Source organism: Erinaceus europaeus, chromosome 11 (assembly GCF_950295315.1).
Source record: "Erinaceus europaeus chromosome 11, mEriEur2.1, whole genome shotgun sequence".
Classification (NCBI taxonomy): domain Eukaryota; kingdom Metazoa; phylum Chordata; class Mammalia; order Eulipotyphla; family Erinaceidae; genus Erinaceus; species Erinaceus europaeus.
In genome coordinates this window covers 34,824,051-34,850,662 of record NC_080172.1, presented here as the reverse complement: position 1 = coordinate 34,850,662, position 26,612 = coordinate 34,824,051, and the positions used below count along the sequence as shown (strand labels likewise).

General features: G+C 36.7%; 1 protein-coding gene across 4 annotated transcripts in view; it reads left to right on the top strand.

Annotated features, from left to right (window-relative positions):
* Positions 1 to 26,612, top strand: part of TMEM232 (transmembrane protein 232) — a 236,186-nt gene that overhangs the window by 121,088 nt on the left and 88,486 nt on the right. For 3 of the 4 annotated variants that reach the window (XM_060201257.1, XM_060201256.1, XM_060201259.1), the window contains one exon: positions 8,272 to 8,516. In XM_060201257.1, coding sequence (XP_060057240.1) covers positions 8,272 to 8,516 — 245 coding nt within the window. Of the gene's footprint in view, positions 1 to 8,271; positions 8,517 to 8,665; positions 8,790 to 26,612 lie in introns of those variants that run through there. The other variant, XM_060201258.1, reaches the window with a different exon arrangement.

The window sequence follows — 26,612 nt, the reverse complement described above, 5'->3', positions numbered from 1 at the left end:
CTAAACTAAAAATCTTCTACTCATCAAAAGCAAAAAAATTACCTTTAACACAGTAAATTTTACTGTCTGGTACAGAACACACATTCTCCACAAACATAAGGAACATCCATGGAATAAATTATGGGTAGTTAGTTCCATATAGTTTATAGCACATAATTGGGATTTGAGATAAATGATTTGTCTCTATTTTTTTCTTATATTAATGAGAGATAAATTATTGTCATACTTATATAGTACTTTAGTTAAACATTTAAATTAGCCTATTTTTAGAATTCATTTTTTTGACTAAATACTTACAATTATTGTCACAGGCATTCAAATGTACATATCTCCAACTTAGGTATAAACACATTATTTATAAACAAAGTACCCTTTCCCCCCTGCAAATTTTACTGAGTCTGCAATAATTCTAATTATTTCTAATTTCTAATTCACATTTCAAATCACGTAAGGAGTGTAGTTAGAAAGTAAAGGAAATGGCAGAAGATGAGAAAAATAAGAGCATTCACTAAGAGATAATCATCAGTTGATTTGCTTTTTTGGTAAAAGCACTTGGCTTGAGCAGTAATATTTATTAAATATGAAAAGTAAGTTTAGATTTCCAAGTTAAGGTATTAAGAGACACGGTTTCATAAAAGTAGAGGTACTAAATAAACAAATTAGATTAGCAACAAAAGTTTTTGGTTTTCATTGAATTTTGATGGTTTGGCAAAGTTATATAGTCTCCTATATCTTTTAAAGACAGTGAACTTCTTCCTGAAACTTGTGGTAGATTTTTATAATAATTATTCCTGTTTTATTGAAGACTCCGTATATCTACATCTTTACATCAGTCTCTCCACATTCACATTATTGGCTTGACCATCTGATTTTATTTTAGTAATAAGACAATATCAGTGTTCTATAAATATAAATTTGAAAAAAAATGCCTATACACTGGGGAAGCCCTCGTTTGCTTGAAATCCACTAATTTCATACAGATAAACCCAAGTTCCATAATTAGAAGATTAGGTACTACAAGAACAGAAACAAATCATCTTAGTTGAGCCATTGCACTCTTCCTAAAACTAGCTTAGTTGTTAGAACATTGTATTTCAACCCTTTTATTTTTCAGTGGTTACACATCAGCATTCTTTTAATTGCTATCCCAAATGTTGAAAATAAATCTTGGCTTTGTTTAAGTGTGATATAGACAGATTTACTATTTTTAAGGCCCATAAAGTGGTCTTTCAATATTTTAATTTCATTCATTTCTCATTACTCATTTAACCTTCTTGTTGGTGTGTGTGTGTGTGTGTGTGTGTGTGTGTGTGTGTGTGTGTGTGCATTTGCCTGGACGTGTTTGCATTTGCATGGACTTTGTTACAGATATTCAATTATTATTGTTGTTTTATATACTCAGTGGTATTTGGATTTAGCAACATATCTGTGCATTTATTCTTCTTGACATTTGACATTTGAACTTTACATATAGATTTACTTTTTTTCTGCTTGAAGAAGACATTTTTATATTATTTTAGTAAGTAGCTAATGGTGCCTAGTTATCTCAGTTTTAAATTTTCATTGACTAATAATTCTATGTCATAATATATATGACACAAAGCTAAGATTCTAATTCATTATTCTGTTTACTCTTTTAACTGATAAACCTTCTGATATCAGTTTTATGATTTGGTCATTATATCTTCATTTTATTAGTAGTAGATATGTATTTAATGCCAAATTGCATATTACTGTACCTGTATTTGCTTTCAGGACTAATAATGTCTATACCAACTCTTTAAAATTTTCCACAGATAATTATTGAAAAGATCAAGATATACAGACCTCAGTTTTTCTGTCATACCACGTGTTAAACTTTACTCTTCCCTTATGCCTACATAATTTAACTTCAAAATTTCACAGCTAAGCACTTTTACTTCCATAGAAAGCTTTTATAGGGAAGAAACAGTTAACATTTATTTCCAATATTAAAGTGATTTTTCTGGGACCACAGTTTGGTGCACATGGTAAAATGCACATTCTCAAGGACACCAGTTCAAGTTGCTTCTCCCCACCTGCAGGAGGAGGGGGTACCTTAGGAGGAGAGAAGCGGTGTTACAGGCGTCTCTTTTCACCTTTCTGCCTTTCCTTATTTATGTTTTCTCTGTCTAGTAGATAAAAATTAGAAAGAAAAATAAATTTTCTGCATATACAAACTATTGTATTTACTGGCAACTGTAAAACATTAATCCCCCAATAAAGGGGGGGGGGAGAAAAAGAAACGGGAAAAATGGCCACCCAAAGTAACGGCATTATCATGCAGGAACAGAGTCCTAGTGATAACCCTAATGTAAAAATATAAATAATAACTTTCCTAAAGGTCCTAATAAGTTTAAGGCAATTAATAACTATATAATAACAACATTCTACAGTTTAGACTAAATCAAACAGACATCAATTTTCTGGTATGAAAAAAGTGAGTTTAAAAGAATGAACATAACCTATTGTTAAGTATTAGAAAAATATTTTTAATTTATTAATATTTCATTTTGTTATCTGGAACAGTATGAATGTTTTGTCATATCATGAGAATATAGGATTATACTAATATATATTCTCCATATAGTAAAAATTGATCTTGAATCTTCAATTTGTCTAATCACCCATAAGCCTATTACAACTGTATTGTATACTTTCACCTTTTGTTTTCAGTTATTTTAATAATCTGTTATCTCTAATTATTGCTGAATTTTTTCATAAAGTTTGATGCTTGGTGGAGGTTAGATGAAAGTTAAAAAATACTTAATAGATAGCGATGAGAGTAATGTGTGATCACCTATCTTGGGAGATAATTACCTGTACTCATGTACCAACCACTGTCTTGCAAATTATTATTTCACCCAATTAAATGATCTTAATATTAAAAATAAATAACCTATAGTAAAACATTTAATAGCATATGTGAAATGAGACACAAGTCTGAACGGAAACCTAAACATGAGTTTTTTATCTGACAAATTCAATAGGAAACCAACTGTTGCCTGAGTATTTGGGAAAGAATTCAAAACTGTCATATACTCACAGAGGCATAATAAACAAATGTTAATTGATGTGCTTTGTTTGAAATACTTCCAGGGAGACTTGCAATGAGCAAAGTTCTTCTGTATAGGCAATTCAGTAACATATGTTGGCACATCTAGTAAAAGTCATCATGTATAAATGCTTTCTGCCATCTGGTATATGACCTAAAATATCAAAAGGAAATATGTACTGCTAAAAGGAATATGTAACTTTATTGAGAGTTCCTTTGATTCATCAGGTAAAGCACTTTGTATTTACATTTTATGGTGAGATCTTTAAAATTTGTTTTTCTTCATAATGATAATTTCATACTCTTAATGTATTTTATAGTGCAACAAAGTAAAACAAACACTATTAGTCTCTATTCTCTCAGTACCTATTGCTTTCTGCCTCCACAGATGAGTCTTTTCTATTTTTTTAATTTTATTATTTAAAATTTATTATTTGCTAATTTAGATAGAAACAAAAATTGGAAAGCAAGGGAGAGAGAGGGAGAGAGATACCTGCAGCACTACTTCACTACTCATAAAGCTTACGCCCTGCAGGTAGGGACCAGAGATTTGAAGCTGAACATGGGTGAAACTGAAAACGTGTGCTTAAGCAAGTATGCTACCACCCAGCCCAGTTTCTTTTCTTTTTCCTTCCTTCCTTCCTTCCTTCCTTCCTTCCTTCCTTCCTTCCTTCCTTCCTTCCTTCCTTCCTTCTTTCCCCTTTGGATAGCAATGGGAAAAGAAAAAGAAAAAAAAACACCTAGTCAGCATCATGAAAAAGGTGCATTTAAAAAATATTTTATTTTAATGAGAGCAGTATAGAAAGACAGATAGAAAGACCAAAACACTCATCAGCTCTGATTTGTGTTAGTTATGGGAATTTACCTGAGACATCAAAATTCAGGTATGAAAGATTTTTCCATAACTATTTTATGCAAAACCCCTACAGATTATTCTTCTTTAGATATAAATGGAAACACTGCATGTGGAAAGAGAGAAATGTTTTTGGAACTGTGTAGTTCTTTTAAATACTTACCAATAAAATTCCAATGAAAAATATATACTGATTTAATTATCATAAAACTCTTAACAGGTAGTTATTTTCTCTATATCATAAGTTCAGGAGGAAATATTGAGTTGTCAGAAAAGTCATAAAAGTGAGGTGGTTAAATGTACATATTACAGTGCACAAGGACACTGGTTCAAGCCCCTGGCCTCCACCTGCAGTGGGAAAGCTTCACAAGAAGTACTGTAGTGCTGCAGGTGTCTTTCTGTCTCCCTCTATATCTCCCCATCCCTCTGAATTTCTGTCTTTATCCAATAATAAATAAATAATAAAAAAGAAAAGTCATGACATATTTTTCTGTCTTTTTAGACAAAATTATGTCATAACTTTTAAAGAACCCAATAGAAAACATGAAAATATCAGTTACAATCAAATAAATCAAAACAGCAATCAAAAATCTCCTTTAGGACACAAGGATAGTCTTGCAACCCAGTAAGTGGGAGAAGATAAAGATACTTGCACATCACACATTAGATAAGCAACTAATGTCAAATATCTATACATTGGTATAAATAAAAATAAAAATAAAATTGGTACATATCTTCAAAAGAAGCAAAACTAACCCAATATCAAATTGGGCTAAAGAACTAGTTTTCTAATGAAGATATATACATGGTCCACAGAGACATTAAGAAATGTTCCACTTTAGGAGTCAGGTGGTAGCACTGTTGGTTAACTGCAGGTGGCAATAGGTGGTGTATCACATTAAGTGCACCTATTACAAAACACAAGGACTCACAAAAATCCTGGCTCCAGCCTTGGGTTCCCCATTTGGTCAGGGTCGCTTCTCAAGCAGTAAAGCAGGTCTATAGGTGTCTTTCTGTCCTGTCTTTTCCTCCCCTCTCAATTTCTCTCTGTTCTATCTAATAAAATGGAAAAAATGGCCCCCAGGAGCAGTGGATTGGTGGTATTGGCACCAAGCCTGGAGGCAAAATAAATAAACAAAACTCTATGAAACAAGCAGGAGCTGGCATCTGAATCTATAATCTGTCGAGTATTACAGAAAAGAAAGAAAATGTATAAATAAATTTTTTAAAAAGGAAAGAAAATAGTCACATGAAATGACTAAAAGACCATCAATGTTTTTTAATGCAGGATAATGCTATCTATGGGAATAATGCATTTTAATAGAAATTATTTTGAGTAGACAAATATTTATTGGCTTAAATACTTATTCATGTTTAGTCATCACACTCTAAGATAAAATCATCATACTGTAAGAAATGGAAAACCTCATATATATTTGTGTTATACTATCTACAACTTTCTCCCATTATCCAAAAGTAGAACATGTCTATGAAAACTTAAGTACTCCAAAATGAAGAAAAGAGAAGCAACTATCATAAATTTATATGGATATATTTTAAATGTTATTGGAAAATATTACCAAGAAACATAAAAAAACTTGAAATAGCATTAGCATATAGTAAAATATCATATGAAACATGCAGCCTGTATAGAATAGTTCCAGGGAAGGAGATTGGTGGAGCACTCTCCTAGTTCTGACTGAAGGTGATCTGTTTCTATAAAAACCACTCTGGGAGTCGGTGGGTAGCACAGCGGGTTAAGCGTATATGGTGCAAAGTGCAAGGACAGGTGTAAAGATCCCGGTTTGAGATCCGACTCCCCACCTGCAGGGGAGTTGCATCACAGGTGGTGAAGCAGGTCTGCAGGTGTCTGTCTTTCTCTTCCCTTCTCTGTCTTCCCCTCCTTTCTCCATTTTTCTCTGTCCTATCCAACAAAGATGACATCAATAATTACAACAACAATAAAAAGGGCAACAAAAAGGAATAAATAAAAATAAAAAATTTTAAAAAACACTAGCTTCACATTTTTTTTGTTGTAAAAGTTAAATTCTTTTTTTCCCCCACTTATCAGAAAGTAGGCACTAATGTAGAGCTTTCATAGAATCTGAATTGTTTAAGCAAACATGGCACAAAGCGCCAAGGACCAGCATAAGGATCCCGGTTCCAGCCCTTGGCTTCCCACCTGCACAGGGGTCGCTTCACAGGCTGTGAAGCAGGTCTGCATGTGTCTATCTTTCTCTCCCCCTCTTTGTCTTCCCCTTCCCACTGGATTTCTCTCTGTCCTATCCAGCAACAATGTCTACTGTTAATAATTTTGAAATACCCTTTTCCTTTTTAAATCTTTTATTATCTTTATTTGTTTATTGTATAGAGACAGCCAGAAATTGAGAGGGAAGGGGAGATACAAAGGGAGAGAGAGAGAGAGAGAGAGAGAGAGACTCGCAGCCCTGCTTCATCACTCATGGAGCTTTCCCCATGCAGGTGGGGACCAGGGGCTCGAACCTGGGCCCTGGTGCACTGTAACATGTACGAGGTGCATCACCACCTGACCCCCTTGAAATATCTTTCCTTATGAAAAATTAAGTCAGAGAAAGTTATCAGAATAAATGGCCCATCAATGTGATACTATTCTATGGACTAATCTGAAGATTTTGAGATATGTAGTAATCACTTATGAAGTGTCTTATATACAATTTAATTTATTGTTTCAAATAAAATTCTCTTCCCATTTCAAACTAAGTAAAAAAGCAAAATAAGCAACCAACAATAGTAAATATTTTATTTTATTTTTTTATTGGGGAATTAATGTTTTACATTAAACAGTAAGTACAATAGTTTGTACATGCATAATATACTCCAGTTTCCCATATAAAAATACAACCCCCACTAGGTCCTCTGAATCCTTCTTGGACCTGTATTCTCCCCCACCTTATAATTACTCCAATATCCAGAAGTGCTTAAAGTCATAGTTTTAATAACAGATGTATTTCCTTTTAAAAATTACTTCCTGTAATTAATGACTTACAGAATTGTTGTCTCAAGAGTGCATTTTTACATCTCCCCAAGACAGACATTGACATCATCTGCTCAACATGATTCCCTCCAGTCCCTTCCAGGTTTTAGCAAGTGATAGTAAATATTTTAAGTAACAATTTAATTGACCAAACCTGACCCTGTAGTTATAAAGAAGTAAAATTAGATATTCATACATAGAAAACATTTTTTGTTCCTTTTTATACCATATGATTAATAGTCATATAGAATGATTCCAGAATTATTATAATGATCTCCTTGAAGATGGAAGACATTAAGTAACACACACACACACACACACACACACACACACTAAAAATGCTTCAAGTCCAGGAGATGGCATAGTGGATATATCACTGCGTTCTCAAACATGGAAACACGAGTTCAGTTACTGGCAGCACATGTACCAGAGTGATGTTTTGGTTCTTCTGTTTATCTCAGCAGAAATAATTTAGAATTCAAAATAAACTTTTCACAAAGTTTCTAATATAAACATACAATGCACATTATTAAGTAAATATAATACATGATATTTTGTATCTCAAATATCCATTTATTATTACCATTCTAGTTAAGGGAAATATGCCTCTGATTGTTTAGAAAAGATATAATTAATTAAAAGTCAATCATAGACCATTAAAAATTCAGAAAATAACTCTTTCCAGACAAAAGCTTGCTTAATAATTAGTGTGCTGATTTTCATTTTAGATAAATTTAATCAAAATCTAAATTGCAGAACACCCCTAACACGTGCTTAATAAATAGTCCTTGCTTGTGTTGTTAATTAACACAACCTTTGTTCTACAGATTTCATGTTTAGATTGTACAAAGAAATGCAATTCAAAATTAATAAGACATGTAATCCATATTATTTCAACTGATATCTTAAACTTTTATTAACTAAATATTATGTTTATTAAACTCTTGTGTGGGAGGTGTAGCATATTTAAAATGGAAATTAAATTTATTCAGTTTCAAGAACTATATCATTCATGCTTGTTGATTTTATTGAAAATCACTATGATTTTCAAATCTTTTGCAAAACTGTTTTTTAAAATTACTTTATTGGGGGAAATAATGATTTACCAAGCTCTTGCTTTCACATATGTACAGTTTCTTACTTTTCCACATTAGGCAACAGCAACTTGTCATCATCTTCCACCACAACTTCATTTTTAATAGTTATTTTTTCATTTAGCAGAAAGAAAACAACATTAGTTACACAAAAACAAATCTGTCTTTTAATTAACACTATACCATATTCTTACAATTTTTTTCCATTTTAATTGTTTATTTCTTCTTTTTTTCACAGGCTGAAGTACATGGCCCAATTGATCCTTTCACTACTTATAGTAGAAGTAGCTCATCAAATGTAGTGGAGGATACTTTCTGTAAATACATAGGGTGGAGAGTTGCCAACACACTTTCCAAACTATTCTTTCCCTACATTGGTCCTCATGTTCTTCATATCAACAAAGGATCATTAAAGCAGAAGCAGATGAGGTATCTGGCCAAGAAGGACTCTATGAGGAAGAGGACACTTCATTTTACTCTCAGGTAAAGTGAAACACAACTGAAAATAGTCTAGCTATTTTCATAGTTACATTTCATGGTCATAAGTATGTATATATATATATATATATATATATATATATATAATTTATATCCCTCGCATTGTTTAATTCATCTTTTCTCTTTCCATTCAGATCTACTCCCTGGGTATTCTATCCTGAGAAAGTCTTCCTGCTTCAGAAATTATTCCCTTATGTTTCAAGTAGATAATATATATCATAAATCAATGTTTGAATTGAATAGAGTGAAAGTTTTCTTATACAGACTTTTTAGTTGCTTAGCCTACCTCCCCCCTCACATCTCATAATCACTTTTTGCTGTGTATCATTATTGTCTCTACAAAATGTAAATATGATAAATTATATTTTTTCTCTACTTTTGCTAATAATATATCAAGCATACTATTTGGCATCTTGTTTACTTATTTATTCCCATTTTCTTCTTTTTGTCAAGATAACATTAGATTTCACCTCTGTACATGTTTCAGCAATGGAAGATCCCTATCTTGACAAACATATGTTATGTATTATGCCCACTACTAAAGCATTAAACTTCATTTTAGAAAATTATAGTTCAAGGCCCCTGGCATAAACAATTTTTAGTATCAATGTGATATAAATTCCTTTACATGGTTTTCTTTCTTCTAAAGTATGATCTAGCAAATAGTGCTTTTTCTGATTTTTTATTGTTTAATGATTTTTTAAAAAAATACTTATTTCCTTCTGTTCACCTTGTTTTATTGTTGTAGTTATTGTTGTTGTTATTGATGTCGTTGTTGTTGGATAGGACAGAAAGAAATGGAGAGCAGAGGGGAAAACAAAGAGGGGGATAGAAAGATAGACAACTGCAGACCTGATTCACTGCTTGTGAAGCGACCACACTGCAGGTGGGGAGCCAGGGGGCTCTAAAACGGATCCTTACCCTGGTCCTTGCACTTTGCGCCACGTGCGCTTAACCTGCTGCTCTACCGCCGGGATCCCTACTTTTTAAAATGATTTATGACAGAGAGAAAGAGGTTCCAGACCATCACAACACTCTAGCAATTTTTTTTTTTTTGGTGGGACAACTAAAGTCTCATGCAAGAAAGACCTGTGCTCCATTCACTGAGCCTCGTCCTTGACCACCAGTTGTGCTTTCTTTGGATATTATGTATTTTACCCCATTTTTAGAATTTGATCATAATTGAGTAATCATGCTTTAGGATTTTATTCTGTTCATGTACATAATAATTTTGTGTATTTGTATTTTTTCCCCTGTATTCTTCTTAATCTCTTTAGTGTTATATTTATTATATATTTTTAAATTAATCAGGCATTAGTTTCTAACTTGTGTATTTTTTGTTCGGTGAACCTGTTATTTCTTTCCTTTTATCTGTGTTGAGGTTCATTTTAGTTTTCTGAAGAAAATGCTAAATCACTTGGAAAATTTTCATCCTTGTCATTTGCTTGAACTGAAATACTTGATTTCAAAATCATCCAAGTGTTGCTGCCCAAAGGCAGGTGTGATAATTGGGTAGAACAAGGTTAGATACCATCTTTGCCTTTGTGTTCATAAATAGTCAACAGATAAATAGATGCATACTTGAGAAGAGATTTTGACATTTATCTAGGCATTGTTAGGGTTTTTGTAATCTTATTTATTTATGTTTCAAATTGAAATAATCCAACAATCAAGTTCAATTCTGATTTTGAGGCATAATATCTTTACAACCTCAAGGGGGTATTCAGGATTTATTGTAGACATATACAGGAAAAGTAAGGATTTATGTGTGTATTTCTTTTTTTAATTTTAATTTTTTATTTATAAGATGGAAATATTGACAAGATCATAGAATAAAGGGTAAAACTCCACACAATTTCCACCACCAGAACTCCCTATCTCAACCCCCTTGAAATCTTTCCTATTTTTTAACACTCTGGGAGTATGGATCCAGGATTATTATGGAGTGCAGAAAGTGGGAGGTCTGGCTTCTGTAATTGCTTCCTTGCTGAACATGGGCGTTGACAGGTGGATCCATACTCCCAGCCTGTCTCTCTCTTTCCCTAGTAGGGCAGGGCTTGGAAGAGGTGGGGCTCCAGGACATATTGGTGGGGCTGTCTGCCTAGGGAAGTCAGGTTAGCATCATGATAGCTTCTGAAACCTAGTGGCTGAAAAAGAGGTATGGTATAAAGCAGAACAAATTGTTAACTAATCATGAACCTAAAAGCAAGAATATTGCAGATGAAGTTTTGGGGGGTCTCCATTTCGAAAAAAGCTAATAGGTCTATTTTAGGTATATTCCAAGGGGCCCATGACTTTACTAGATTTTGCCTTTGCCTGACATCTAATATGTAGTTGGACTCAAGTTATTGTCTGGGGAGATGGTTTCATAGCTGGAAAAAGGACTAGAAAGTTGGATCAGGGAAGAGAGTAGCTCCCAAATATGGGAAAAGTATACAAATATTATTAATTATAACCCCCATCAATTTGAACTGGGGCCCATAGTCAACATAGGAGCCTATGTAACCTCTGCATGCCTGAAGGTTTGAGCTTGCATTCTGTGGTCACAGCTAGTAACATTTAGGACCCATTTTCCTTGGGTGGTAGGTAGAGTATGTTTTCCAGCTTCCCTTCAGAGAACAGAACAGTCCCTACAATTATTGATCCACACTGAGGACAAGGTTCTAGGCATATTTTTAAAATAATTTAAAATCAGGAAGACCTATGGAACACCCAGTTAAAAATGCATGTCATCATGGGCAAGGACCAGGCTTTGAGCCCAACTCCACACCTGCAGGGGGACACCATAGGAGTAGTGAAGCAGAACTGCAGGTATCTCTCTTTCTCTTTTCTGCTCTACCTCTCCCTCCCCTCTCAATTTCTCTGTGTCCTGTCAAATGAAATAGAAAAAAAAAAAAAGGAAAAAATGGCTTCTGGGAGCAGTCCATAGTGATAGTACCTAGTCCTAGCTATAACCCTGGTAAGAATAAAACAGAATGTGTCCTGGAGCTCAGCTTCCCCAGAGACACACCCTACTAGAGAAAGAGAGAGGCAGACTGGGGGTATGGACCGACCAGTCAACGCCCATGTTCAGCGGGGAAGCAATTACAGAAGCCAGACCTTCTACCTTCTGCAACCCTCAACGACCCTGGGTCCATGCTCCCAGAGGGATAGAGAATGGGAAAGCTACCATGGGAGGGGGTGGGTTATGGGGATTGGGTGGTGGGAATTGTGTGGAGTTGTACCCCTCCTACCTTATGCTTTTGTTCACTAATCCTTTCTTAAATAAAAAATTTAAAAAATAAAAAAAATTTAAAAAAAGAATAAAACAGAAAAGATTTTTTAAAATTTTTAAATTAGTGATGAAAATATGCAAATGTGATTTAAAATTTTCATTCTGCATTTCAGGAATGTCACTGGTAGAAATATATAAATGTATACATTGAAATATTTGTAAAAATGTAATGTGCTCAATGAAACTGCTAGCTTTAAGAATCATGGGCACTGTGATTTAAGTGGAATCCTTAAAAGGCACTCTGCATGTTCTCAAGGATCACAGACATGAAATAAACTCTCAATTCAGGACTACATAGGAGGCATTAAATAAGGGATATTTTAGTTTTTTGTCATCCTCAATTAAAAGAGATAGAAAGAAACCAGGAAAAAATAAAAATAACTAATGACAAAAGATAATAGGGAAATAATAGGGGGAAATGTAACCAGATGGCAAAAAGATAGAGGTGATTGATATCTGCTTGGACACAAAGAAGAAATATAAAGAGGAATGGAGACAGCCAGAAATTGAGAAGGGATGGGTGATAGGGAGAGAGACAGAGAGACACTTGCAGCAAAATGCCTTACAAATTTTAACTAGTGGTGAAGAATTTAATATGATAAAGACCCCTTGGTTGCCTTAGGTTAGGTTGGAAATACACTATACAAATGTGACCACCTGTTTCAGATTAGTCCTAAAAATCTCAGCTACTATCAATTAAGCATTGATTGATCAAACAGATAATGAAGCCAGTGATGTAACTGAAAAAAAAAACATGCGATAAGATTAGATACTTCTTTTCCTGCTTCTTCTTTACTAACTTATGTCAGAGGTTAATATGAGGAAAATTTTATTAGGGCTGGGATTTCCATATTAATGTGGAAATGTATTAATAACTTCCATATGAATTTATGAGTATTCCAATTCAATTTACAGATGAAACAACTGGTAGATCTCATAACCTAGAAATACTTTTGAAAATTGCTGTTCCTCACTTGTATTTTTTTTCTTTTTTATTTAAGAAAGGATTAATTAACAAAACCATAGGGTAGGAGGGGTACAACTCCACACAATTCCCACCACCCAATCTCCATATCCCACCCCTTCCCCTGATAGCTTTCCCATTCTCTATCCCTCTGGGAGCATGGACCAAGGGTCATTGAGGGTTGCAGAAGGTAGAAGGTCTGGCTTCTGTAATTGTTTCCCCGCAGAAAATGGCGTTGACTGGTCAGTCCATACTCCCAGTCTGCGTCTCTCTTTCCCTAGTAGTGTGGGTCTCTGGGGAAGCAGAGCTCCAGCCCATATTGGTAGGGTCTTCAGTCCAGGGAAGCCTGGCCGGCATCCTGATGACATCTGGAACCTGGTGACTGAAAAGAGAGTTAACATATGAAGCCAAACAAATTGTTGAGCAATCATGGACCCAACGCTTGGAATAGTGGAGAGGAAGTGTTAAGGGGGTACTCACTGCAAACTCTAGTGTACTTCTGCTTTCAGGTATATATTTTGCAGTAGTTTATGGATATGTGTGAATATATGCTCTCTCTCACAGAAACTGGTGTATATCTAGGTTTTGGGACTTTGTTAGAAAGTGAACCACCTGAGATGGAATTAGAGTATACTATGAAAGGAAAGGTCTCACCCGAGTAATGAAGCTGAAGGGTTGTCATTCCACTCGTGAAGTCTCTGGACACAGTCTGAGGTGAAGCATGTTGAGGTGGCAATCGTTGCATTGGTTAGGTTGTGTTATGTGTAACTCATAAATCACTTCAAAAGCAGGAATTCTGTCTTTTGTGTATGTATTAGCATATATTTTGCTTTCAAGGATTTATAGATTTCACTTTATTAAAGTCTTCAAAAATTTTTATTTTGCTTGTGTATGTTAAATCTTTGGGACTTTTCTTTAAGATAATGAATGGGACAGGGGGGCGGGTGGTGGTGAGCCTGGTTGAGCACACATGTTACAATGTGGAAGGGCCTGGGTTGAGCCCCTGATCCCCACCTGCAGGGAGAAGCTTTGCAAGTGGTGATGCAGTGTTGCAAGTGTCTCTCTGCCTGTCCCTATATACTCCTTTCTCTCTCAATTTCTGGCTGTCTCTATTCAATAAACAAAAATAATTTTAAAAAGTTAAAAAAGATGATGGGACAGACCGTTGGCATTTTTTATTTATTTTGTTTCTTGTCACCAGGGTTATGACACAGTCTGGGTGCCTTTATATGGCTCCACCATTCCTAGGGCTTATTTTTCCTTCTTTTTCTGATACAGAAAAATAGAAGGGGAGAGAAAGAGAGACACTTACAGCAATGCTTTACCACTCTTGAAGCTTCCCCCTCTGCAAGTGGAGACTGGGAGTTTGAATTTAGGTCCTTAAGCATACTAATGTGTCGCTTTACTAGGTGATCCCTGCCAGGAGCTAACCTCTTAGCATTTTTAATGAAAAAAAAATCACAGTTCTTTCCAATAAAAAGTGGTAGCCATAAAATCAGGCATGCAATAAGTTCAGTTTATAGTATTTTTATTTCTGTCAGTAAAACTATCTTAAATTTACCTTAAGATTTAAAATTTAGAGGTCAGAACACCAAATTCTTAAATTTCAGTTCACATATTTTCACTTACAAAAGTAAGTGGATAGAATATCTCTCTGGCACATGCAATGCTGAGGACCAAACTCAGAACCTCATGTTTGAGAATCCAATATCCCTTCTACTAGGCCACACATATTTTTCTCTTTCTTTTTTTAATTCTGTTTTCTTGTATGTATATTTTCCAAGTTTATTTCTTGAATCATTAGACACTCATAAACAACAAATTATTTGCACACATGTAAAAATAATGTCAGCTTACAAGCAGTCATGCTCACAATTTTACTTTAGAGGGCTTCATTCATAAAATGAGCAAGGAAGAGAGCACAGGTGAATTGAGAAAGACTGACAATATCAGTTGTCATATAGGCAGGACATTTTCCATGACTGGTTTCCCAAGCAAGATGGTGGCACAGAGTAGTGGTTGCTAAGTCTCCTCTGCAAATTCACTTGGGAGTACACCTGCTTTGCAATTATTTGAACCTCTGTATACCTTGTGTGAGTACAATAGCCTTGGAAGAAGTTTCAGAGCTATTGTGTCACTCCTTCTCTCTGTCTGTCTTTCTATCTGAAAAAGTTGACACAAAAAGGTGAATTCCTAGAGATAACAAAAATATAACATTTCAAAGTAGTAAACCATTTGAAAATAAATGTCAGTACATTATCTAGAAGACTTTAGAAATACTAAGTTATTCAAACCTGCAGTCCTTGGGCATCACTCCTAACAATTGTGAAGACTTTTGGCCTTCTTGGCAAGTTTCACTCTAGAGAATGTCCCCATAAATCTTAACATCACTAGGTCTAGCCAATAAATTGTTATCTAATTCAAGATAAATTTCTGATGTTATTGTTGAACATAAGTACATTTTATACGTAAATCTCTTTGCTAAGTACTACCCATAGATGTTGGTATGACTCTTACTCATTTGTAGATTTTTATACATATATAAAAATCTGTATTTCATAGAACAAATATGTAAGTAACTTGGTCAAAGATTCAGTTATTCAGTACAGGATTTAAAATGCAAACAAATGTCTTCTGACACATGAGCCTACTTTACTGTTTTCATGTCCTATGTAAACTTCAGCTAGAGTTGTTCAAAACATAAAACCATAAGAAAAACCTTTTCGGGGCCAGGTGGTGGTGCACCTGGTTAAGCGCACAGATTACAGTGCACAAGGAGACAGGTTCAAGCCCCTGGTCCCTACCTGTAGGGAGAAAGCTTCATGAGTGGTGAAGCAGGGCTGCAGGTGTTTCTCTGTCTCTCTCCCTCACTATCTCCCCCTCCTCTCTCAATTTCTCTCTGTCCCTATGCAATAGATAAAAAATAAATGAAAGTTAAAAAAGAGTGGATTTTCAAAAAAAAACACATTTTCATTATCACTTCACTTTCTATGTCATGAATTTTAGAACTTTCTTAAGATTAGGGTAGATTTTTTTTCTAGGTGCTCTAGTTCTTTAATTAATATTTGAAAATTTCTGTCAAAGAACCACTTTGTATTCTGTCAGTGTGATTTTGCGTAAAGTTAATGGAGGAAAAATGTATAAATTTAAGATTGATAAGACATAATACCTTCTACTTGACATATTTTTGAAATAGATTTTATAAACATATGATAGCACAAAATATAAACCTATAAACTGTATGTCATAATCTTATTAAATTCCAAATAAGATGTCGTATTCTAGGAACTAATAATAACTTTCCTTCCCTACATTATTTTCTCTGGGCAGGCCTGAGAAGGATGTATACATTTTGTATTTTTAACTTGAATCAAAATGACAGCTTTATTAAAGACAAACCTTGTATAGCATAAACTCAAATCTATGTTTTTCTTTTGTATTTTGCTTTGACTTTCATGTACTTTACTCATTTTAAGAAAAGGGCAATGTTCAGCCTGTGATGAAATGCATTTGTAGTAGCTGACACACATACTTAACTAGACTGGAAATTGATATGATCTTATTCAAGTTGGTATATCTACTCCTTGTTCTACTCTCTCTGAAATTATCAGGTCAATCAGTTAAGGGGTAATATTCTATTTCTTTTTATAATATTTGTTTATTTATTCCCTTTTGTTGCCCTTGTCTTTTTTATTGTTGTAGTTATTATTGTTGTTGTTATTGATGTCGTCGTTGTTGGATAAGACAGAAATGGAGAGAGGAGGGGAATACAGAGAGGGGGAGAGAAAGACACCTGCAGACCTGCTTCACTGCCCGTGATACAACCCCCCTGCAGGTGGGGAGCCAGGGACTCTGAATCCTTAAGCTGGTCCTTGTGCTTTGCGCCACCTGCGCTTAACCCGCTGTGCTGCTGTGCTACCACCTGATTCCCAATATTTTATTTCTTAGTGTCTCCTTGAGGATCAAATACTTGGTCTGACATATGAATTGTGAAAGTCTTAGTTGACAGGGCAGGTACATCCTGTTTACCTGTCAGAACTAATGTTGCTGTTTAACTAGCCTGGCTTTCCTCAGGAGGTCTTTTACTTTAAGTGGTAGGCAGAAAAATAGAACTCCTAATAGTGGTGGTATATTTCTTTTTATTTTTTTCCCTTCCAGGGTTATTGCTGGGACTTGGTGTTTGCACTACGAACCCGCTGCTCCTGTGGCTATTTTTTCTTTTTCTTTTTCTTTCTTTTTTTTTTTTTTTTTGGATAGGTTAGATAGAAGTTGAGAGGAGAAGGAAAGATAGAGAGGGAGAAAGATAGACACCTGCAGACCTGCTTCACAGCTTGTGAAGTGACCTCCTCCTGCAGGTGGGGAGCCAAGGGGCTGAAACCGGGATCCCTGTGTGGGTCCTTGCACTTGGTACTATGTGCGCTTAACCCAGTGCGCTACAGGCTGGCCCCACCCTGTGTGTGTGTGTGTGTGTGTGTGTGTGTGTGTGTGTGTGTGTGTGTGTGTGTGTTGGCATATTTCTTCAGTGAGCATTAACTAAATAGCTGTGTGTGTGGGCAATGTGCTAGACACTTAAAAAACAAAGACAAACCACACTCACAAGTATGCTTGATAGTTTCTTGTTCATAATCACTTCCCGTGTTGCTAACTCACTGACTTTATATCGTAAAGTTATTTGCACCTGGAGGTTTAACTTTCCATATATTTCTTTATTCAGTAATTATTAATGCGTATTACTATAGAACATATACTATGCAATAAATTTTTTTAAAGTAAAGTGGTGCATAAAAATACTGAAGTTTCTTCCCAATGGAAGTTTATTATCAACTTTAGGAGAAAGATGTTAATTAGAATCACACATGTACTTGTAAAATCACACATAAATGTGTTAAGTCCCTATAATAATAAGTGTTATACTATAAATAATGGTGCATGTCCTGAGGAAGAGTTAGCGGGTATTAGAAGATAAGGAGTTGGGAAGAAGGCACACAGTTTAATAAGCAGAGAGAGTATGAGCAGAGTTTATAAGGTAAAAGGAAGAGATTAAGAAGCATTTAAAGTGCTAAAAGAACAGTGGTGCTTCCAGGTCACACAGACATCAGAGATCAGGCTTGGAAGTCTCAGAGTTTTCAATTTCCTCTTAAAAGTTATGAATAGGGTTGAAAATGTTTTATGTGCTGAAGCAAGCAGTGGCCAGTAGAAGGGTGTTTTGTTGTGTATATGTATGTACTTGAGATTGTGGCACGATCAGAAGTATGAAGTACTTTAGCCAAATGGCCTTGGAGTATCACTTAACTGATCTAACACTTAATGTCTTTGTCTATAAAATGGATTGGTGATAATATCTTTATTACTGGGTGCTTATGAACCTAATGCAGTCATATCTTGGCACTTGTCAGCTTCAAAACTCATCAAATTCACTATTCTATGCATTTTGATGAGGAAAAAATCCTTTAGCACTTGAAACTTGCTCAGCACTTGTCACAGAGGTGCTTTGAGGAGGGTGCAGGAGTGAGGCAGGGATGCAGAGGTTAGCAGTCCAGGAAAAGGGACAGGGATGATAGGAAGCTGTAGTGAAGGCAAATGCGGGTTGAAGAGAGCAGAAGCAGTGGCAGTGGAAAAGCCAGTGGTGGACTGGAGGTGGGAGTGGGTATGGACATGCTCCCAGGACACGGCAGGGCTTCCCCTGGCAGGTTGAAACCACTTTTGTAGGTAGTGCAATGTGGCCATATGGGAGGAAGAAACAGTAATGGCTGCCAATCAAATCCTGCTGGGTGATGTTTTATTCCTTGATGCCAGTGCCAGAGCCTTGTGCCTTCTGGAATTAATTAACAAGTAGGTAATAAGGTAATCACTTATATTCAGTCAAAAAATATAGTCACAATATCTGGCACAGAGAAAATATCATTATATTAATAAATATGTATCATTTCAGTCTATAGATATTATATAATAATTACACTGATAATTATTGATTCATAAAAATTCTATTGCTATATTTTATTTATATGTATATATAGCATAATTATTTTGCTATTTTTATTTATGACACTTTTACATAGGAATATGTATTATTTTGGATGCAATTTTAATATAGCTTACATTAAGTTGTATCAATAAAAATAGAAAGGAGGCAGATATATTTGCATCATTTTTGGAAGAAGCAACTACAGGATTTGGTGATGATTAAGCATGTCTATCCAGTAGTACCACTCACTGAGACAGGGATTACAGAAAATTGGCATTGTTGGGGTGGGGGAAGATCTGGGGACTTGCTTTGGATTTGAAGTAGTTCTTTTGATTTCTTTAAGTGGAGATGTTATATAGTGAGTTTTCCAGTTCTATAATTAAGGAAAATCTGAGCTGAGTCTTGATTGGAAATGGCATCCCTCTCTGAGTATCACTAAATAGCTAAGAACAAAAACTAAATACAAATGCAGATGACAAGGTAATTGTAAATTGTTATTTATTTATGAAGTGCCCATCAAAGAACTTGTAGTATCTTCCTAAGAAAAAATTAAGTATCAAGACACATAGTGCTTTCCAAGCTTGTATAGAAATTTGAGTTGTCAGAAAGAACAGCTAGATGATATAGTGTATAAGTGAATATTTATGTGCACATAATAAAAGTAATTAATTACTTGCAAGAATTACATGTATCAAGATAGCAAGAAAATCTGAAGATGAAGTGTTACTGAGAAGCAAATCTTGATGATTTTTGTGGCCATTTCACAAAAGACAGCTTTCCAAAAATTTTACTAGATTTGCCAAAAATTTTGAAGATTTGTTAATGAGTTAATTAGGACATTAGTAGTGATGCACTCTGTCTATTACATTTACTCAACAAACAGAGAGAACAAACTTAGGGGATTATTTTTTAACCTATTGCACTGTAGCTGCAGTATTTCTTGAGTCATCCGTTTTTCACTTGGAAAGTAGAATTTAGCCCCCCAAAGCTATCTAGATTCAGTGAAATGTTCATGCCATGGACCCTGGTAAAGCAGAAGCCTAAATGCATATTTAAAGTGACCTTCAAATGGGTCTCTCTAATATATAGAACTCAGTGTGCAACAGTAATGAGGGTATGATGAAGATATCATGAAAGTGGAATGTTCTGCCATAAGTATATAAAAATTGTGTGACACATATGTCTCATGCCTGCCCCATTTTTTCCCAAAGTGCACACTGCTACCTTTCTACAAGTTCTGCCATTTTTATACAATTTCTGGGTGTTACTGATGTATCTTCTATAAATTTAATTTCTTATTCTAAATTGCCTTTTCATTTGGGCTCCTTCTCCCCCTTATCTTCTACCTTCTCTTTAAAAGGATGCATCTACATCTAACACTAATCAGGCCTTATATTTTCTATAAATTGTCATTTCCATTTATCATTCTGAGCAGCTTCCACTTTCAACGCCAACACTGTCACTGCAATATATGATCAGTAATTGTTAACCATCCATCATATCGGAAGTGATATGTCATTGAATTCTTGGCTGTTCACTAACCTGAGCCTTGTCAAGCTGGAACTAATGTCAAGTGGTTCCCTTTCTGATTTTCTTCTCCATTAAGCAATTTAAAGGGGAAAAAAACCCTATATTTAGCATTGTGATTTTACTAAACCACTCAGATAAGCAAACCAATATTGTCATACTGAGTCTCAGCACAGTTGGATGACAAGTAAGCCACCTAATAGCTTACTGGTATCAGGCTAGGGAAGCTTGAGATAAATGAATCACAGAAATTTTTTAAAAAGTATTATTTTTACTAGCTTCTTTTATAGTTAGGCTACAAATAGCATGCCAGCAGTCATTTTCAGCCAGCAGTCATTTTCAGTAGTCCCTCTAAAAGCCAAGCATTAAAATATATTTGACATATTCATTCTTAAATTCTCAAATGTCTGTGGGTCTAATTCCTATATTATCCACCTTCTGTTCATAAGAATAACTTTAAATAATGAATTCCACTTTTCATTCAAACTACTTCTGTGACAGAACTTTGTTCTATATGCTTTATTGGAAGTGTTACTGATTTATAGTATAGTTGTTAACACATAGGTATAACCCCTCATCTCCCCAGTAAAGGTGTCTAGAAGACATTTACTTCTTCAACCTACATGCCCCTGCCCCTTCTTTGGAAAAAAAAGTCAGAAATGACACAGTCAACAGGCTTAAGCAGGGGAATTAACCTCACTCTGGGAACCTGGACTAGCACCTTTCTGTTAATAATTTACATACTGGCCTCTGAGCATTTTAGTCAAGTATGAGTTGAAATCACACAGACTGCAGATTTTCCAGGTTGATTGTTGGCATCTCAGTGTATAGCCACAGTGGTCTTGAAGATGGAGGAAGTAAGAAAGCATTGGAAGTGGCAGTAGGAGCAGGAGCACAGGGCTGAACAAGCTATAAACTTACCAGCAGGACCTCCTGCTTCATTTTGGAAGAGCTTCCTAAATTGCTATATTCATCCTAGTTGTCCTTCCTCAACACGTAGCAGCATCTGCTGTCTCACATAGCTCTGAACACAGCTGGTCAAGGAATCTACCACACATTCAGCATACTGATACAAAGCAAGAAGTGGTGACAAATGCAGTCATATATAAAATAATTATAAAGTAATTATTTTATGTTATAAAATAATTCACAAGCTCCCGCCTTTTTTGTTTTTATGTGCTAGTTTACTAGTGATTCCAATGTTTTTTGTTTGTTTATATTTCTATATACGAATTTACTAGTGATTCCAATGTTAGGAATAGCTCTAAATTCTGAATGCTAGAATATTCACTCACCGCATCCATTGATATTGTGCACAAGCACAGGTAGTTTCAGTGAGTATTGTTATAATCCCCGCCCACCCCCACATACTCCTCAACTCTGGTTTATGGTGGTGCGGGGGCTTGAACCTGAAACTTTGGAGTGTCAGGCATGGACCTCTTTGCATAATTATTATACTATCTATGCCCACCCAAGGCATTTTCTTATTTACTATAGAACTAACATGGATAAGCATATAAAAAGATGATAGACCAAAGATAATGATAATTTGACTGGAAGATAGAAAAGAAAAGTAATGAGGTGTGAGGGAGATAGTTGAGTAGGTAAGGGTGCTCTTTGCCATGTTTCTTTCTATATGAAGTAAAAAGAAGGAAAAATTGGGCAGGGGGTCAAGGTGGGATGGAAATATACATGCACATGGCCTTGACACCCCTTCCTGGCACACACAGTTACCATTTGAGAGGACATTTAGAGAGAACAACTGTACATTTTGCAAAGAATATATTGAAACAAATATAAGTACTGAGGGGATTCTCAAGAAAATATTTTCTCTTTGTCTTTACCGCAACAAAGATGCATCTGATCTGACCATGAGTCAATAAGGTTTTCAATTATCAGAAATTGAAATTATTCAATGTTTATATGTCCTATTGCTAAGCAAGCCTCACTGTTAGAAAGCCCTCAATATCTTCACCTTTAATTATGACTATATCCTACCATATAAATAAGAATTGTACATGAAGGCAGTTAACTTGATTAATGTAGAGATCGGAGTGGGTAATTTAGACCCCTAAAATTCCCTTCAGGCTATGAATGTTCTTTTTTTGTTGTTGTTCTCTTGATGAGTCACAACTATAAGATAATTGTCAAATTTCCCCTCCAAGTGAGCAAATTCTTCTTCTTCTAGCGTTTGCCCTTCTTCCGTAGCAAGTCAACAGCATCAGGTTGAGCCTGATGTAAAGTTTCGAGACCTCCTTTGAATCTGGAGAGGTGGCAGTCGTTGACTATGTGGGTCATAGTCTGTCTGTAGCAGCAGGGGCAGTTCGGGTCGTCTCTGGCTCCCCAGCGATGGAACATAGCGGCGCACCGGCCATGGCCTGTTCGACAGCGATTGAGGAGGGCCCAATCATAACGTGCTAGGTCAAAGCCGGGTTGACGCTTTCAGGGGTCTGTGATGAGGTGTTTGTTCTTTACCTCAGCTGACTGCCAATTCTGTTTCCAAGAGACTGGAACAGAGAAGTTCAGTGTAGGCATAGAGGACCAGATTGGGTGACGAGACGTCAAGCATTGGACAGGGTGGGCAAAGATATCTGCGTATATTGGCAGGTCTGGTCGAGCGTAGACATGGGAAATGAACTTAGATGATGCCGCATCCCGACGAATATCTGGCGGGGCGATGTTGCTAAGAACTGGCAGCCATGGAACCGGGGTGGAATGAATGGTTCCAGAAATTATCCTCATGGAGGAATATAATTTGGAATCGATCAAGTGAACATGGGGGCTACGGAACCATACTGGGGCATAGTATTCTGCAGTGGAATAGCATAATGCCAGAGATGATGATCGTAGTGTGGAAGCGCTCACGCCCCATGAGGAGCTGGCCAGTCTTGCAATGATGTTATTCCTCGAGCCCACCTTTGCTGCAGTTTTTATGAGATGTTCGTGAAATGACAGAGTGTGATCAAGAGTAACGCCAAGATAGACTGGCTGGGCAAATCACCACTATTAACACCGTTTTCTCAGTTCACTTGCATTGAGATTGTATTAGCAACTATAATGATGAGGGGTAAAATTGACCACATACTTTATTCCATGGTTTCGGATGCTGCGGTAGGAGGAGAAGGATGCAGGACAGAAGGGGGTTGTGATTAGAGATTAGTCTTTGAACCACATCCCCAGTCGCATGTGAATAAAGAGATATTGCTCTCCAGCTCAGCCATGAGTCCCTGGTCGTCTGTCTCCTGCCCGTGAAGCTAGCCCAGCATACTGGTGCCCTGAACTGGCACTGACATATGGCACAATAACATGGGACCTAACCTGCCCATCCCGCAGATAAGTGAAGACGTTTGGTTACCTATCCACTATGGGCTGCTTTTCTACTTATAAAGAGGTTTCCAAAGGCCTCTGGCCTTTCTTCATGAGACAGTTTCTCTGTCTCTGGAACACTTTGCTCTTCACACTCTGGTTTCGGCCTACCACCTGCCCGCCGGAGCCTGCTCGCTGTAGGGTGTTGGGTGTGGACTCCCTCCACGCTCGGCTGCAGGGAGCAGGGTGGCGGACATGGCAGGTAGAGCTGCAGCCCATCCTGGCCCCTGCCCTGGGGCACCTCAGCCCATGTTCTGCACGGTTGGCCCACCCGCCCTCTTGCTATGGTGTCTGGGCAGATCCTGGACCACCCTGAGACTGCGGGCTCCCTGCTGGGACTGGGCTCCCTGGCCGAGATCCCCAGATCTGCTCTGATGGCAGAGGAGCTAGAATACGCAGACATCTGTGCAGTGATCGCACCCCTGCAATTCCTGGAAGTGAAACTGCGCAAGAGGCCACCGCAGGACAATATACCCCCAAACAACTAAGACAGTACAGATCTAAATTTGTGTTTAAAATGACATGTCTTCATAACAAAAGTTTTTCTCCTTGTGTATTGAAGACCATGTTTATGTGTGTGTTTGAAGTTTGGTAAACATTAACTTCAAGGTTAGAAATGTGACTTTAAGGTTACATTCTTACCAGGCAAAGTTAAATGAAAAAAGTTTTCAACATAATTCTCATAAAGGTAAAATTAACTTACATTTAAAGTCTGAGGTAAAAATTAGTTAAAAATCAATGTATTTTTAACTAATTTGGTCTAAAAAACCTGCACACACCTAGGGTGTGGCTCCATCTTATACGGTGTAATAAAAGGTAAAAAAAGATGTTAATGATATGTAAAGCTCTCAAATACTTTCTCAACTAGGAACGATAGATTGCACAATGGTTATGCTAATGATTCTCATGCCTGAAGTTTTTTTTAATTTTTTATTTAAGAAAGGATTAATGAAAAAAAACATAAGGTAGGAGGGGTACAACTCCACACAATTCCCACCACCCAGTCTCCATAACCCACCCCCTCCCATGATAGCTTTCCCATTCTCTAGCCCTCTGGGACCATGGACCCAGAGTCGTTGAGGGTTGCAGAAGGTAGAAGGTCTGGCTTCTGTAATTGCTTCCCCGCTGAACATGGGCGTTGACTGGTCGGTCCATACTCCCAGTCTGCCTCTCTCTTTTCCTAGTAAGGTGTGTCTCTGGGGAAGCTGAGCTCCAGGACACATTGGTAGGGTCTTCAATCCAGGGAAGCCTGGCCAGCTTCCTGGTGGCATCTGGAACTTGGTGATTGAAAAGAGAGTTAACATACGAAGCCAAACAAATTGTTGAGCAATCATGGATCCCAAGCTTGGAATAGTGGAGAGGAAGTGTTAGGGAGGTACTCACTGCAAACTCTAGTGTACTTCTGCTTTCAGGTATATATTTTGCAGTAGTTTATGGATACGTGTGAACATAAGCTCTCTCTCACAGAAACTGGTGTATATCTAGGTTATGGGACTTTGTTAGAAAGTGAACTACCTGAGATGAAATTAGAGTGTACTATAAAAGGAAAGGTCTCACCCAAATAATGAAGCTGAAGGGTTGTCATTCCACACGTGAAATCTCTGGACACAGTCTGAGGTGAAGCATGTTGAGGTGGCAATCGTTGCTTTGGTTAGGTTGTGATCGGCGGATGCAATATTATTTGGTTTGGATTGGGAGATGCATACGGGAAAGTGGGCCCTATCCAAGGGTTCCAGGACAGGGGGAAGTAGGGGCTCTATAGTGGAGATGTGAAGTTCCTGCTGTCTTAGGGTTCAAAAAGACCATTGATAGTTAATGTTATCATCACATTATTTGTTAATTGGGTTAACTTTGAAAAGTCCCTTTGTTATGGTTTGCTGTACAGTATCCAGTATCTTGTATATAGCTGTGCTATTGGATGCTTCTAATCTACTTGGTCTAGGCTTTTGAGAGAGTCCGCATATCAAATACACAGCCTATATATTAAAAAGATTCAGTTTGTGTTTTGAGAAACTTTGAGACATACAATTGATTTCCCCCCTCTCATATTAATAAACTACTGATTTATATGTCTACATTTTGCTAGGAGTGTATAACATAATTCCTTCTAGCTCTGTCCAAGATGGGTCAGAGAAGGTGGGTTCATTGTTCTTGATAGCTGCATAGTATTCCATTGTGTATATATACCACGGCTTTCTCAGCCACTCATCTGTTGTTGGGCACCTGGGTTGCTTCCAGGCTTTAGCTATTATGAATTGTGCTGCTATGAACATAGGAGTACACACCTCTTTTTGGTTGGGTGTTATGGAGTCCTTGGGGTATATCCCCAGGAGAGGAATTACTGGATCATATGGAAGGTCCATGTCTAGCCTTCTGAGAGTTTTCCAGACTACTCTCCACAGAGGCTGTACCAATTTACATTCCCACCAGCAATGTAAAAGGGTTCCTCTGTCCCCACATCCTCTCCAGCATTTGTTGCTACTGTCCTTTTTGATGTATGCCATTCTTACAGTAGTGAGGTGGTATATCTTAGTGTTGTCTTAATTTGCATTTCTCTGACAATCAGTGACCTAGAGCAGTTTTTCATATGTTTTGGATGTGCAGAAGCTTTTCAATTTGATGTTTCAATTTTTGTTTCTGCTTTAGTCTTCCTTGCAATTGAGTTTGATTCATCAAAGATGTCCTTGAGGTGTAGGTGGGAAAGTGTTTTACCAATGTTTTCCTCTAAGTATTTGATTGTTTCTGGTCTGACATCTAGGTATTTGATTCATTTGGACTTGATTTTTGTTTCTGGTGAGATAAAGTGGTTCAATTTCATTCTTCTGCATGTTTCAACCCAGTTTTCCCAGCACCATTTATTGAAGAGAGCCTCCTTTTTCCATTTATTCCTTTGGGCCCCCTTATCAAAGATTAGATGCCCATAGGTGTTGGGATTTACTTCTGGGCTTTCCATTCTATTCCACTGGTCTGTGTGCCTATTTTTGT